General features: G+C 38.7%; 3 protein-coding genes across 11 annotated transcripts in view; all 3 read right to left on the bottom strand.

Annotated features, from left to right (window-relative positions):
* Positions 1–89: 89 nt before the first annotated feature.
* On the bottom strand, positions 90–7,130 carry LOC103713593 (ATP-dependent caseinolytic (Clp) protease/crotonase family protein). 4 transcript variants are annotated; one of them, XM_008800577.6, is made up of 8 exons: positions 6,728–7,130; positions 6,469–6,638; positions 2,874–2,948; positions 2,103–2,193; positions 1,933–1,984; positions 903–1,006; positions 733–809; positions 90–503 (listed from the first exon to the last, which is right to left on the bottom strand). In XM_008800577.6, exons 1-8 carry the CDS (start codon positions 6,972–6,974, stop codon positions 327–329), a joined length of 993 nt encoding a protein of 330 aa, XP_008798799.3. In that variant the 5' UTR covers positions 6,975–7,130; the 3' UTR covers positions 90–326. The 4 variants fall into 4 exon arrangements, with proteins under 4 accessions (XP_008798799.3, XP_026662954.3, XP_088574867.2 ...); XM_026807153.4 differs by having other exon boundaries at positions 733–824; XM_088718741.2 differs by lacking the exon at positions 2,874–2,948.
* A 590-nt stretch (positions 7,131–7,720) lies between these two features.
* On the bottom strand, positions 7,721–10,154 carry LOC120106842 (ATP-dependent caseinolytic protease/crotonase family protein). Its single transcript, XM_088718742.2, has 4 exons — positions 9,813–10,154; positions 9,681–9,720; positions 9,397–9,566; positions 7,721–9,192 (listed from the first exon to the last, which is right to left on the bottom strand). The coding sequence occupies exons 1-4, from the start codon at positions 10,038–10,040 to the stop codon at positions 7,987–7,989; spliced, it is 1,644 nt and encodes a 547-aa protein (XP_088574868.2). The 5' UTR covers positions 10,041–10,154; the 3' UTR covers positions 7,721–7,986.
* Positions 10,155–11,728: 1,574 nt separating this feature from the next.
* LOC103713594 (protein ENHANCED DOWNY MILDEW 2-like) overlaps positions 11,729–16,463 on the bottom strand; it is a 33,086-nt gene continuing 28,351 nt past the window's right edge. For all 6 annotated transcript variants that reach the window (XM_017844401.4, XM_008800579.4, XM_088718738.1 and 3 more), the window contains 4 exons: positions 13,121–13,192; positions 12,876–12,994; positions 12,702–12,765; positions 11,729–12,611 (listed from right to left, as the gene is read on the bottom strand). In XM_017844401.4, coding sequence (XP_017699890.1) covers positions 12,234–12,611; positions 12,702–12,765; positions 12,876–12,994; positions 13,121–13,192 — 633 coding nt within the window. In that variant the 3' untranslated portion in view covers positions 11,729–12,233. The remainder of the gene's footprint in view (positions 12,612–12,701; positions 12,766–12,875; positions 12,995–13,120; positions 13,193–16,463) is intronic.

The raw sequence follows: 16,463 nt of genomic DNA on the forward strand, positions 1-16,463 counted from the left end.
CCTTCGATGGAAAAAGGTTTTTGTCGTGGCCAGGTTTGAAGTATCAAGCAGATGTATGCATACCGACCAACGTGGCACCTTAATAATTATTGGCACAAAACTGAAATAGCAATTCTTATTACCATGGTTTTAAATGTATCACCTTAAACAAAGGTCTCTGATACGTCTGCTAGTAGCTTTACAACATCCAACAATGTTTACATTCAAATTCCTTTGCAAGTATAATACTTTGTCCAATTGAGGAAGCCGATGAATAATTTTTTGGAACAGTTTCAACAACGGAAGGCTTCGTTATTGTGCAATTGCCTTTGCAGGTTATTGCAAGTCTATTTGCCAAGATATCTTGGCTTTCGTTTTTCTGCGAAGGCAGCTAACCCTTCAAGACGGTCCTGTGTATTCAGGAGTTGCTCATAACATTTCTCTTCTACATCCAATGCCGACGGCATGTCCACTTCCATCCCTTGGTTAATAGCTTGTTTAGCCATCCTTATAGCCAAGGGACCCTGACAAGGACAAAGGAAAACCATAACCAGTAATATAGCATGAAGTACATGTAATCCATCAGTATTCAACTAAGACCTTGAACGCAAGAAAAGTTCGCCTCCTTTCCTCAATTATCTGTCATAGCAATTGCAAATTGCTTTGGCAGAGTTCCTTAACGATTATCATGAGAATCTTTTCCATGAACACTTATCTTTAGCAAAAGTAGAAAAAAGCAAGCATATCCGCTACCTTTTGATTTATATCTCTAGCAATTTGAAGAGCTTTTATGTATGCCTTTCCAGCAGGAACACAGTAATTGACAACTCCTGCCATGAAACACGCTATATGTTGATGAACCTCAAGTAACACACACAGACGCAAGCTATTTTAGTATTATAGAAGAAGAAATAATAAGTTACCCAAAGAGAGAGCTTCTCTCCCATCAATCTTCCGACCAGTGAATATAAGCTCCTTTGCCACAGATCTTCCAACTACTCTAGGAAGACGTTGGGTCCCTCCAGCTCTGTAAATAATGACATTTGTGAGAAGTGAGATTGATCTACATGGTGATGGCATATAACATGATGTGCCACTATACCTATGTTTTAAGGTTTCTACAATTAGGTGTAGAGTGAGGCAAGAACCACATGAAGCAGCAGTTGTTCAATTGAATAAGCAAAACTTGTCCAGTTTCATTTTCTCCAAAAAAATCCATTAATCAAGATGTTACCTATAATAGTTCCTCTAGAAAGTTAAACATTCCTCAAAAAGATGTTACGTAACTTTCCTCAAAGATAAAAAGTCAGGTGCAGCATATACTCAAGAATAGAGAGAATAGAGTCTGTTCAAGCTTCACCCCTTCTATGACATCAGCAAAACCTCATTATCCAACCACGCCTGCTCAAATAGTATTTTTACCTAAAACCACTTTATGTATATTATTCAGTAATGCAGGATATTAACAAGGGAATCAAGATAAGCCTCCAAAAAGTTTTATCTAAAGCAAGTAATGATGTATCTAATAATTTATTAAAAGAAGAATTTATCACTCAGTGTAGTCCTCATTATTTAATAAGATTTGTTATTGCTTATGCTAATAATCAACTTAAAAAATAACGGTATTGCATTATCTCAGGACTCAAATGTATCTATTTATCAATATCTTGCCAGAAATGCATGGTAAAATAACTATCAAATAAGAATTTCTTCTCAGTAGGAACCAATTTCACAATTCTAGCTTTTTCAATCAATTATCTAGCATTCATCTTGGACTTAAGTTGATGAATTTTTTTAGTTAAAAAGAATGGAAATGTCACCAGCGCTGTAGCACTATTAACTTTGTTGCTTGGAATTGTAATCTGACAAATATCACTCTCACCTACAAGACGCATTGACAATTGTAGGACAAACGTTTGACATACTAACATAAGATCTGGCATGAGCACATACCCAGGAATTATTGCAAGTCCAGTCTCCGGCATGCCAAACATTGCATCCTCACCTACATGTCATAGGTTGGGACAACTTCCAAAGTCAGCAACCATCTCTATGTTACCTAATATATATGACATCTCTGGAATGTATGACAGTTTAATTGGATTGTTTTGCTAAAGCAATACCACAGATACGTAGATCACACGAAAGAACCAATTCCAGCCCACCACCCAATGCTACTCCTTCAATAACAGCAATTGCAGGAATAGAGAGTGCCTGCTTACAAAATCAAATACAGTTCATCAAATTTCAAGTTGGACCTGTGAAGCACACAGATGATAGTGGATGGAGTAAAAAAATCATCAGTAACAGTTGAACATAAAAAAAAAAAAGAAAAGCAACAGAGAGGTAATAATCAATGTGCATACAGTTATTCATGATTCTGTAAGATAGAAGTTGATCTTCCAAAAAAAGGAAAGGAAGCTAAAATGTTATAAATAGCAAATAAAACATTAGATAATGAATGGCTGAAATCATGTAGTTAAAGAAAATTATATGCAACAAATTTTGTGTTTTATGAGACAATCTCATCATTCTCATTCTGGCCTGGATTACATCCTCATCAAGGTCGGTATTGCAATAAAAAGGATGACATTTTGAGGGCACAGATTTTGATGGAGAACCCAAGTCCGGTTTATTTGTGCACCACTTTCATCAGTCAACCAAGAACCATTGAACGATTACTAGTTTTATGAGAGTTCTACCATTAGGAGTCTATCTGTTTTAAAAGAATATGCTGGATCATCAACAGTATGACTTATTAACAGTAGTATACCATTTTAAACCAATTGAAAAGTTACAAAATTAACTAGCATAAATTGCCAGCAGTCAGATTGTTTAAAGAAAGATTGCGAGAGGTTTAAAGATGCATATAAAGTATGTGCGTAGGCATAAACCTCCAAGGATGAGAATGTTGACCGTAAAGAGTTCACAAATAACTGGACTTCAGAAGAACTCATATGCCTTCGTTCCTGCCAGACGAGCATTATCATGCCTGAATTAAGCAGATTGTAATAGCACATTCATATATGACATTTGCGAATAAGAACAAAATGGCATGAATCAAGGCAACAAGAGAAAAGTAAACAGGAAAAAGAAGTGTATATTGAACTTGAATATTAATAAGCTTGCTCTCTGCAGAAAAGCTTGAAATGTTAAAAGAATACGAATTCAACTGAAGTTGTGAACAGTCTGTCTTGGTAAGAAAAAATGGCTCTAAACCAATGCATAAGAATAAGTAGAATGGAGCATGCACACAAGATAGATTCAAGGGTACTTTTAACATAACACGACATATGAAAGATTCTCTATCCACAGAAGGGGGGAAGTACAATAAATTTTATAATGGCAGAGGGATTAGAGAATAATTATGACAAGCTCCCAATGTAACCATAGAGAACATACATAATTCCAACTATCTGGCGTTGCCTTGTTTTCAACTCTTACAATAATTATAGTATACTAGGCATTTACACCAATGGACACAATTGAGCTTATCTAAAACAGTAAACAAAAGTGAACATAAAACTTACATTCTGGAATATTGTTAACAAGATTTTTTTCTAGCATGTTACAAATATCAATCATCATTAGCTTGATTTTTAAGTTAAAACGTTCTGTCTCAGTATAACGAGCACTTACCTTATTCAAGCTCATTGCTAGTTATTTCTCAGTATTTCACTTGACCTCTATCTACCTTGTCCTTCCATGAAAATGCAAAGACACTTCAGAAGACAGTGGCAATTAGTAAACACTTGATATACACTTGCAAGTTTCAAACTACAAGGTTTACATGATGTGAACATTGTCAATAAAGCTCAGATATGGAAACAGTTTACAGTGCCCAATATCTGCAATTAAGAAGACCCACCAAGGCAGAAGAAATAAGCCACGAAACAAAGAGATTTCACAACTTGTTTAGATATATTTACTTTAGAAGAAAAAATTAATGTGTAGAAAAATCAATTGCTGGTTTTTTCTCATTTTTTGAAAATTATAGGAGTTGTTGATGGTAAATAAAACTTATAGAGCAAAAGTGGTGATATGACAAACTTACATCCAATTCCTTAATAACAAGAGAAAATCTACTGTCTTAAAAATAACATATAAGCATGAATAAAAGAACAAGCTAGAAAACACAAGGCATAGATGATAAGTTTTTAAAAAAACAAAGAAAAAAGAAAGAGAGAGAAAGATAAATGTCTAAAGCCAAAACAACATGGAGCCATGAGAAAATAGGGTAAAAGGCCAAGCCTGCTAGAAAACCAATCCCATTAAAATGTTCATCCAAACTTTAATGTCTCAACATCTTTTCCTACTTTATCATAAGCCAAGTCTTTACAAAAGTTTCCAATTTCTTCCACACCTTTAGGATTGTATGTTATTGCCCTGCTACAGAGTTCTCTCCAAACCCTTGACCCGGTAACTCAAGAAGCCTCTTTGGACACCCAATTAGTTTCCAAAGATCCATTTTTATGAGAATCCCCCTTGGAGCTATGTCACTACTTCCCCAACCCAATCCTCCACTGCCACTCTTCAGTGAGTAAAATTGTCTACGTTCTACAATACCTCCCATAAGAATCATGTATAAGCCATCCAACATAGTGAACTACTAACATCAGATCTTGGATATGGAGAGATATCATATAGAACTTACGCATAGGTAACTTGGATTGACTAGAAACGTTAACAAAGAGGAATGTATCTTTTCTTACATGACAAACCTCCCTCTAATATTTCAATCATTAAAGCAACTGCAGTATGAAGATAGTTGGGATACTACATAGCGCATATGTGCTTGGTAAAAGGACTCATAACAATAGATACAAATAAGTGAAAAAAGATAAATATATAACATTCGCTAAGTATATACTTTCACACTTATTTTAGTATAGCATGGCATGTTGACCTGCTAAGATAATAATACTCACCTATGTACTAAGCTCAAATTTCGAGTATGCTAATGCAATGAACATATCTACCAATTACCAAATTAATACGAAAGAGAAAGGGAAGAATAAGTGGTCATCAGAATGCCTAGAGTGCATATGTTGGCTGTGTATGCCAACACTGGCACCTAACAGCCTGCTCTGTGATCTGGCCATATACAAGAACCATCTTGGCCCAATATGTTGAGATTACTAGACAGCATCAGCTTATGCAGGTGCATATGTGGTCATATGGACAGAATTCTAAATCAGTAATTAAATTTCAAACATGATTCCTGTGTCTAGTCTAGTCCCATAAAGGAACAACTTGACCTTTTCTCCAACTCCTCCACATTTCAACCTGTGACATGCAATTTAGTCAATTAATTCTGCTGTTCTTATGCCCACCGAAGAAGTCCTAAATACAAGCTTAACATAGAATACATCCTAAAGATTTGGTCTAGAAAGGGTTTCTTAACATTCTTGTAGTGTAGTGAATGGTCGGATTTTAAGCTCTAGACACTCAAATTTCTAATAGCATCTCATTCATTGAGAGAGAGAGAGATATTTCGAGAGTTTTCTTGTTTGCAACACCTAAAAATATTGAAGAAACCAAAAACAAGTCCTTTGGAAGTGGTACTTGTCTATTCCTGCTTGACCACTGATTCTCCTCCATGGCCTAGTTATCTAAATCAGAATACATGTTCATCTCAATTATAGTATATACCATCAAATTCCTTTCTTTATGACTGTCCACACTTTCAACGTCTTAACCTGAATTAGGGGCACCTATGCATTTCATCGTTTCTGGCCTAAAGCAGCAAACACCCAAAAGTCTCGTACTATAGTTACTTTCCCCTTATCTTCTATTAGTCCCCCTGTAGAGAGATTGCACATATGTAATTTTTCCTAGCTTTACTCTGCCCGCACATATCGTCTCGATTATGCACATCTTGAGCCCATTTACACCTTACTGTAGCTATCCTTATATCAAGAATGCAACATAAGTTCCATAACTATCTCACAGATTTATCTTTCTTTTTGCCTAATAACATTCCATGTCCCACAATGCTGCACAGATTCAATATTATGAGAGACAACCTCATCAATCAGAATTTCACATGGTATAAACATCAGTACTGAAATAGAATTTGTTCCGAGAGTTTCTTGTGCATTTGAAGAATCTACATGCAAGCTTGACTCCAAGCATACTTCAAAACATAGTTGACACAATGTACTGTTAGCAAAGCAAGCACACATGTTTGAACCAACCTTTTCTTAAAACAGCCAATTTATTCAGACTCTTGACACAAGCCTTTTCAAGAATAATTCTTTCTTTATACAACTGAGCCTAAATCTTCTAATAACCAATAGGTCATGAGTTTCAGCAACCAATTTAGATTTAGGAATTCTTGCCGGCTCCAAAGAACAAATTTCACAACCATTGCTTTCATAAACCAAGATTTCTCTAACTAATGCCTTCTTTTCACGCGACAATCAATCCAAATTCGATCTTTATCATCTACGAAGCCAAAACCAACATCTAAACACGCGTAGTAGCTACCTTGAGATCGGCACCGGCACAGAAAACCCTAGGAACCGAACTGCAGACCATGACCACATTTGCCGACGAGTCCCCATTGATCACCTCGAGCGCGTTCTGCAACCCCTTCAGCATCTCCTTCCCTATCGCGTTCTTGGCCTCACCCCTATCCAACGTTAGCTCAATAATCCCTGATCCATATTGCACCAAATCTTGCTAAAAAAGGCAAACAATTGGACAAGAAACAAGAATCCGAGAACAAGCGATGTGAGAAGGGTACCGGAATCGGAGTCGGAGAGCCTCTCTACCTTCACCGGCTCCGGGACGGTCTGGAGGATTAGGCTCCTCTTGAACAGCGTGCAATGGGGGTGCGGCAGCGCCGCCACCGCGGCGCCGGCAGCGGGGCCCGCCGCATGGAGGGATCTTCCGGCGAGCGCGAGACGGAGAAGGCGAGGAGAGGAGCAGGTAGCGCTTCCGAGGGAGGGGCCGCGGAGGCAGCGCCGGATGAGTGTCTGGAAGTGACGCATCGCCGCTCTGGCCGTAGGTTGCTGGGGACGCCAAAATTCCGAATATGTTGAGGGGAACCCATGGGCACGGAAGTTTTGGACAAGTTTTTTACTCGGCCTTTTCTCCTAATTTCTGTCCACACGAACATATTATAGAAAAAAAAAAAAGGTTCCCCTGGAAGGAGAAAGTAAGGGCACCGGACAGCTCTTTTATACCTGGATAACCGTTGATGCACATTTAGATGATTGTTATGGTATGGAAATGGAATAGGTACTTGAAAAAAAACATTCCACGCAACCATTTTCCCAAGTCCTAACCTCCTCAGTTCGCCCGCACAAACGGTGGCGTCAATTCTATATACCCCTGAATGTTCCATTGTCAGATCATTGCCGGATATCTGCACCCATTCTGCTTTCCAAGAATTAGTGAAATTGTTTTAGAAACCCATTATTTAAATATAACGAAAACTTTACGCAAACAATCTGATCAGCTTCTCAAAAATTTTGAGCCAACAACAATAAACTTATTTATAGCGCGCAAACACCCCAAGATTCACAAACCAATGGGGTACTTACATGGATTAAAATTAAAGGCTAGAATCACCTAATAACACAAATAAGACCAAATTCCTTTTTGGGATTCAAATGTGAGCTCTCAGGGACGAAGATTCTCGGGAGTGCAAAGTGTGCCACCAAGTGTCATTGTTGCAGCATTCTACTAGTAGTAGATACACTGCCATGCAGAGCAGAGGAGAAGAAGACACGTATTCTCTATCCATGTAATAAAATTATACTTTTTTTTTGGTACACCAGCAGCTCACATTAATCTCGCATGAGTGTTGTCTAAAAGATAAAATACTCCACAGAGGTAGAGAGATAAATACAAAACGGATCCAAAAAATTTTTCCAAAATAATGAGCAACGAAGGTGACCCAGTCAACAACTTTGTTCGCCTTTCGAAATATATGTCCAGCTTGCAGGTGTCACACTTCTACAGTAGCCACCGGATGTCCTCGTCGAAGATGCTTGGCTCTTATGTAGAATTGTACTTCCAAGTCGCTCGATGGACCCAACGTTCCAACCGTAGTTGCTTCAGTGGAGGCCCAGCATGGGGCTTGCTCCTGCGAGGACACCGCCATTTCCCAGGGATCTCCGGTGCCGCTGCCACAACTCCAGCTTGAAAATTACTTCTATCTGATAAAGGCTTTCTCGTTCCTTCTTCTTTCCCCTCCAAATTCCCATTGTTCTCTAGAAATATGCAGTCCCCATTAATCAGGTGTTCGTTCGTTTCTCTCCTAATCATCTCATTCTTAAACGCCATGTCCTTGTAGCTCATGGCTGAAAGGATTCCCATCGTCGCGGCATCTTCTTTTAGCTCCTCGTTGGTACACCTCAAGAACGAGCATTTCTCCTGAGAGATCCGGTCTTCATTTATTTTACCAGCAGAGTATTGTCTATCACCCCGTCTCCAATCCTCTGCACCCAAACTTTCTTCGCGCTTGCTCGTTTCAGAAAGCACCTTCGGACTGCACGCCTGCTCTTTGACTGAGCTTCGATACGTCTTCGATGGCATAAGATCACTGTTTCCTTCTTCAGAATATTTTGTGAGGAAACCAGCTCCAAATAGCTGCTGGAAATTCTGCTCTCTCTTCAGTGGAAGGAAACTATTTTCTTGAAACGACTCATGGTATGGACTCATTCTGTGGTTTTCCCTGTTCGAGCAGTGCTTGTTTCCATGTGATGACATTCCCAAAATATCCGTCCCCTCGACGGCAACCTGGTCTTCATTCAAGCTACTTGGAAATGTTTCGCCGCCTCCTCTTGTGTTATACTTGTTCTTGACAGAAACAAAACCATCCTTCCCAATGTTACATCTTGGGGGCGACTCTCCTTCACGCGGTGCTTCATGTGCCGCTCCCAAATCTGTGTCAATTTTTGGTGAATTTTGTTGATGCGAGACATGCTCTCCGCGCTTGGTCTTTGCAGGTATCCACTTTGGAGATTGCTCATGGCCTCTAGCCAACTTCTCATCAGCTCTCGAATGGTTGCGATTGCTGTCAGCATTTTCACCGCCGTCATGTTTCCCAGAGGATTTCCCTTTAACTTCCGGCAATGGCTTTGGGTTTTCCTTCAATGGAACGAATTCAGTTACCGGGCAAGACTTATGTTGTAACTCTACACCGTAACACAAATCTCTTCCCCTTGGAATGATTAGAGGGGATTCAGCCAGATGTTTGTCCTGGAATTCAGAAAAAAGGCGTACCGGCCGACCATAGGAACAAAATAAGAGGCCAAAACAAGAGGAGAAAAAAGAGATGATGATAGCAAATCGATATATAACAAAAACTGATTTTCACACTCAAATTAGCAGATTTGGTAATCTTCGAATTAAATTCTAAAAGATCGATCGAGATATTAAAAGTGTGAGAGAAGATGACGTTGCCTCAACTGTGGGCGAGACTTCGGCCTTCTTTGGAGAGTTTCCCAATGGATCCTGGGTTTCTCTTTCATCTTCTGCAGGCAGTAGGAAGCTATGAAGATCCTGGGCCAGGCCAGAACACTCCGGGGATTCATATTCGTAGCCGGAGAACCAGTTCCTGATATCAGGTGGCTCTGAGCAAAATTAAAAAAAAATAGATGAAAATGAACCGGAAAAGGAAGGGAGACAAAAGAAAAGAAAAGAAAAAGGCTAAGGAAATTCGAGAATATCAATCCTCGAGTACTCACGAGAAGGGATGGAGAGCGGATAAGAAGAACCTCCACAAACCTAGAAAGAGGGTAAGTTTTAGTATTTGGGGGCATGGAAATTTGAGCTTCTACCAGGTGTTACTATGAAACAGAGAAGGAGATGATCACTACCTCAGAATCGAGAGGGTTGAGAGGGGAGAGGCCGCGCTCTGCTGGATGTTCGGATCTTTCCGCCATGGCTGAGGAAATGCGACATCGGGGGAATCCTTTATAAGATTGTTGGCGGGTTCCATTTTTCGAACTTTCCCGCCCGGAGTCTCGCGGGAGCCTTCTCATTTTGGAGCCGTGCGGGAAAAATGGTCCTCTGAAACCCCAGGAGCTGGGAAAGAGGCTGGTCATTTGATTAAACCAGCTTGGGGATGGCTCATGTTAGGTTCGGTTCTAGGCTTGGTTGAGCTTGAATTGACGCCGACGAGCCCAACTCGATCTAAAAAGTTGACGTGGTGAGTTGTTTGAATACGGGTTTAAGGGCGTAAAAATCGATGAATTCCAACTTCAACCATGCTCTAATCGAAATATGAAGCTGTTCAAAGTTGACTCGTGTTTGTTGCAGTTTGAAATTGGACTCGACCAATCCGGATTGTAATCTATGGTAAAACCACTTAGCATACGCAAAACTGGTTTTGTGTATGCTAAGTGCTTCATAGCCTATGGTAAAACCAGAGTTCTTGGCTCAGTGAGACTATCTTGACATTATATCTTCACAAAGGATAACTAGGAATGTTGGAAAAGGCCTGCCTTTCTTAAATAATGGAGAATTTAAACTATTTGACTGGAGTTTCATTGATTACAAAACAGAGAAGGGTTCATAATGTTGCTTTTTAACCGACATATGAACCTATTATGGAAAACTAAAATGCTTGGAAGCATGTCTTGGCCTTGTTTGATGCAGTAATATACCCTTATTGCGTTTAATTTAATCACCATTTCCAATGGTCCTTGTGAACCTTTTTACAGGGAATACGTGATCTCTTGAGCAAGAAGAACATTATCCTAAGTACTTTTCATGTAGACAAAAGGCTCCTTGCTCCTTGGCAACCTAGGAAGAATATGTTTCCATCTGCTCACCAGAACTTTTATAGTTGTCTTGGAAAGCTTGTTGCAAAGCCTGATAGACCTGCAGTTCTCGACTTACAGGAGTGGGTTTCTCATGAATAAGAGTTCCATTATTTGGAATGACACCCAGGGCAAGTGGCCCATTGGCCTTCCATCTATCGCCTCCATTCCAGGGATGGATCAAAATGATTTCAAAGGATGAAAGCTAAAAGCAATCGAGTTGGTGGCTACATCAGCAATCCTAAAATACCACGTACCAGGTTGGTCTTCTTTAAGGTTTCATAACCACGCCTTAAATCCTAAATTACCTATTTGTTGTATAACGGAGTAGTAAATTCTATCCCCATCCTTTAGGATGATACAATTAATGTTAGTTTTTATTACTAAATTTCACTAAAAATTCAGTTTTCATCTCTGTATTATGGTAGAAAAAAATATGGACGTAAATAATATTCAACTTACATCCATATTCATCTAAAATAAATATGGATATGCTTTATATCTGATTCATATTTGCATCCATAAATACTAATTTTGCTATCTATTTAATATTTGTATTCTAAACAAATATGGGATACCAACATTCAATCTGTTCTCAACCCTGCTTGTCAGACATACCCGAAGTTTTATGGATCCAACTCGCAACCCATATCCAAAATAAATATGGATATGCTTCATATCTAATTCATATTTGCATCCATTTAGAGCAAATATAAATATTAATTTCAGTATCTATTTAATATTTGTATTCTAAATAAATATGGAATATACCGGCATCCAATCTGTTCTCAACCCTACTTGCCAGACAACCAAAAGTTTTATTTCGGTCCAAACACAACCGCTAGCATCTCTTCAAACAATCCAGCAAAATTGGAACAGAGAAGAAAAGATAGGCATACGTCCAATTATGTCTAACCGAAAAGAACCCATAATTGCTAATAAATGCAGGCAACATTGACTATCACATCAAATGAAGAGTCCATGATGAAGAGATAAGATATCAACAAAGATGGTTCCAAGTATTATATAGGACAAAAGAAAACATTAGCAACAGCACATCCGAAAGCTTCCAGGTGCAACAATATATTTGTTGGGGCAAGCAGCCAATCAACTCTAAATACATCAAAACCCCGGTGCACCATACATTACTTCTCAGGAATTATATGCATAATAGCACTGCTGCCATTAAACCAAAAAAAAAAAAAGAGTTATCAAGGCATCTCCAACAGGGAGCCAACCACTTGATGAACCTGGATAAGGATATGGCAACGGCCCAGGAGAAAAGCACATTAAATTGGGAAGCATATTGTCCCCAATTCAAAATTCCACTTGGGACTCCTCTGCCTTGTTCTTTGATTTTAGTTTTTCCCAAGATATGCCCTCATGATTTGTTGCCAAATCATGCATCCTCGTCTGGAGATCTTTCTTCGGACATTCTTTTGTACCTTCCTCCACTGGAAGCACATTTGCCTGCCTTTACACTCGACTTTCTTCTTCAGCATGGCATGGATTGTGCTTTGATTTTAATGTTTTTTTACAAGATACACCCTCATGGTTTTCTGAAGAGGGTCTCTTCTTACAAATTCGTGCACCCTCATCTGGAGTTGCATCTTTCTTCCGACATTCTTCTGCATCTTCCTCTACCAGAGGCGCAGTTGCCAGCCTTTGCATTTGACTTTCTTCTTCAGCACAATGCTGCCTGTGCTTTGGAGATGTGTGACCGTGCTCCATGGCTATGTCCTCGTAAATCTTTGTCCAGGTAGGGTGGCTCCACAGATACAGCACTGGTGGTTTGAGATTCCCCTGCTCCGCTTGATGGTCATTGACATCAACAGACCCAGACAAGGAAAAGGACTGGAAGACGGTAGCAAATTACTTATTAGCTGACAATGAAGGCCCTTCCAAATAGCTCATCAGAATTGCGAGTAAACATTAAGATTTTACCTTGTCTGAAAGCATTTCACTGTCCTCCCAGATTAAGTCATATGGTTCACTTTTTCTATCTAGTCTGGTCACATAGGGAAAACATATAAAAGAAAAAAACAGCCGTGAAGTCAGCTATCTGCTCTCTTGATGTCCTATAGTAAACAGGGTGCATGAAGGAGCAGAAAGTCATACCTCTCGGTCTCTTCCGGAACAGTAAGAATAAGGAGCTTTGGCTTGAAAGTCAGAGCTTTGTCAATGAACTTGTTGGCATCAGTTGCTTTAACCCCAGAAGGAGGATTGAGAACCATGATCTGTTCTCAGCAATTATTAGATTGGAGAATTAAAAAAAAATAAAACCCCTCCAGCATGCATACATGTAGATGTACAAAAAAAAAAAAGAAAGAATGAAACAAAGAGAGATGCTTTTAAAATCATACCAATTTTGATCCTATGGACAATTCTCCTGGCTTTGCATGCAACCAGTCTCTCTTTTCAAAATTGCAAAAATTCTGCAAAAAACCAAATTTCAGATTCATGCCATAAAAAATTAAATTGGCATTGACATATAGCAAGTTCAAAGTTTTGGAGGTTTTTTACAGTTGAATCATAGAAATTTTATCATGTAGGAATTCAAGAATCTAAGAACATAAGATGCAACCCTTAACTTATCGCACTCAACAAGCTAATTCTGCTATTGCATCAGTGCAATACTCGAAAAGATGATGTAAGCCAACAACACATTGTCAACTCATAAGCTTATACAGCAGCAGGTTGAAATTGGTTCTAATATATACAGAAACTGACCAGATACAAGATCATTTCATGGCCAGAGCATAAGATGAACTAGTTCACTATGTGGAACTAACCGCATGGTATGCCTAACAGGTAATCCTAGACTTATCCAGTCCTGTCCAAGTACTATGTGGAGGATGCATTGTCACCATTGCAGGTATAAATCCAAGCAAGAATTCTCTTCAATTCTTTTGAAAAAGAACAACACAGACACCGCAAAAGATTGCCATTAGAGAACCCCATTCACAAAGAATTTTGGTAAATCCAGCCGATGGGAAATGCAATACACACCAGTTATGGAAGGCTCTCACACTCAACTAGGTGTCTAATTCATCTTAATATATACAATTCTAAACAGATCAAAATATTACTATAGTAATTTCACTATATTACCATAAATGATGATAATAAAAATGTAAAAATATATAAAAACTTCAGAATACCGGACTACTTCACTTAGCATACACAAATATAGTAGGGTCTAATATAAAAATTTGAATCAACAAGTTTTCAAATAAAAACAGAGAAATCAAACTCTTTGAAACCACTTGGAGATTTTCATTTGCAACAGAAACCCAATCAACATTTTTTTCATTTCTCATTGCCATTAAAGCAATTATGTAGAATCTGTACTCTGGGTACCATTAAGGAACAAGTTTGGCATGTTAGAACACTTGACAAATCAGATGCAGCAGATATTTGGGTGGAGCACATGATATTTTCCTTTATGCTAAAATTTCAACCCAACATAAAACCAAATAATTGTTCCAAACCTTTCCCTATCTGAGATCCTCATTTGAACTGAGCTGTCCTCGTTAACGTAACCTGACATCAGCCTGACCAAACCCAAATAGCTTGATATGGATTTGGGACGGATAAATCCCAAACCAATGCTGGGTTTGACTGGGTTACAGCTGGCAGGTTGGATTACAGTTTGTCTTCAACCGGCCCGACCCACCCGAGTTGCAGTCCTATCTATGGTACCATCTAAAGCTCAACAAAACTTATCTTTGTGAGACAACTTCACATTGATCCCAAACAAAAAGAAACTCCACTTTTTAACAACAACAATCAAATAAGAGCAATATAGAAGGAATATCTTTGGATGTTGACTTGAAAGTGGTAAAGCAATAGATATTGAGGAATGGATCTCCTAAAACTGCAGGCTGTCTTTGGTTGAAAATAAATAAAACAAGCCACCTTTGGCAGGATCTGTTCATGAAACTATAAGAGGAATACAGCTAATTCAGCTCTGCAATTACCAATTTATCTTCTCCTAAAAATATTAGGAGAACTGTGATCGACCATGGAAGATAATCTAATCTAAATTTAAGAGCACTCTAGGTAGGTCCATCAAGCCCATCCAGACTAAGTGCATGCAGTGAATTAAACGTTCCAAATTGCAAATTTAAAAAACAACAAGACTCCACAGCAATGTAGAAGAAAACTGAGATTTGTAAGAAGCATCAATCCCATCTTGCACATCTTTCATCTGTACCTGTGCTGGTGCCATCCTCTGTAACCAAGGACATCATAAGAGATATTGGGATTTTTATTTAGACTCCAAAGAAGGAACTTATGCTAGCCTGGCAGCAACTAATCCAAAAGCTGTTGGATGGTTGGCTTCAAATGAAGACTCATTAGTTGGTGAATAAACGTTTCCAGAGCCATGATGGGCAGGATAGAAACGAGGTTAAAAGGGATCTCTAATGGCTAAAAACCAGATTTTGTGCTTAATCTCTGAGGTCAAAATAGACAACTTGCCACCACAAGACACCCCGACCCTTGTGAAACAGACAAAAAACATGAATAACACCCTTCTTGGGTACATTTTGGGGTACACGTAGCAGTTGTTTAAGACATAAACCAAAAGCATTCCAAATTAACAAACACAGTGCCCAACTAGCAAGGGTGTCTTGGACAGAAATTTCTAAACTGAGCCTGTTGGTTAACCAAGATGGTAGCAAGACAACTGGCAAGCTTAGGTATGCCTCTGAAGAACTGATCAATGAAATCTTGTCAATTACTTCATCATGAGGATCACAACTGCCCAACAAAGCCAGGGAAAATTTCAGTTAAATCAGCATACACTCTCTAGTTGATATAAATAAAAAAATAAAACCAAATTCTTGCAATCCAGTGGACAATAGAGTGATAGACGCATTCGAACAATAGAATTAAGTGCCCAATTAAACCATATAGTTTCGAAGAAAAATGGAAAAACTTGGACAAGACCCCTAAGATCTTACAAAAGCCATAAAAAGATCCTTAGGAGGGATTCAGCACACTTATATTTCAAGAAAGAAAAGTGGATGAAAATTAAAGATATAAAATATTGGAATTAGCTGAACTTAATCTGACAATAGAAATGACCACTAGAGCAACATCCAAAGCATAGGAAGCATCCTTTTTTACAACTATAAAGATTCTATGATGACAACAAAGGCCTGCCCGATTTGCATTTCCAATTGGCATCAACAGAAATCAAGGCCACAGCAACGGATTGGTCATTAGCAATTTTTAATTGATCGAACAGCTAGTTTAACAAGGAATACTCAACTCGACTAAACCATAATTCCAAACTAGTTGGGGTCGACTCATGAAATTTTTTCCTTTAGTCCGCTTTGTTTAGGAGCACACATTCTGAAGATGTAGTGATATCAAATCCCTTCTTACTACATCCTATATGATTTTCGGTCTACTTCTATCCCTCATTCTTTCCATGTATCAAATTACTCCTTCCTACTGGTGCATCCCTCGGTCTACGTTGTAAATGTCCAAACTCCAAACTATCTAAATCATCCTTCTCTCAATTTGTCCTCAATTGGTGCCACCTCTATTTTTTTATGACTGACGTTATTTCTTATTCTATCTTTTCTTGTATTACCACACATCTACCTCAATATTTTTATTGTCGCCACACTCATCTTGTGCACATGGTCTTCTCTAACTGCCCAATATTCGGTACCATAAAACATAGCTCATTGT

This window comes from Phoenix dactylifera, chromosome 3, assembly GCF_051530095.1.
Source record: "Phoenix dactylifera cultivar Ajwa chromosome 3, Ajwa_hap1_PhDact_Kaust_v1.1, whole genome shotgun sequence".
NCBI lineage: Eukaryota > Viridiplantae > Streptophyta > Magnoliopsida > Arecales > Arecaceae > Phoenix > Phoenix dactylifera.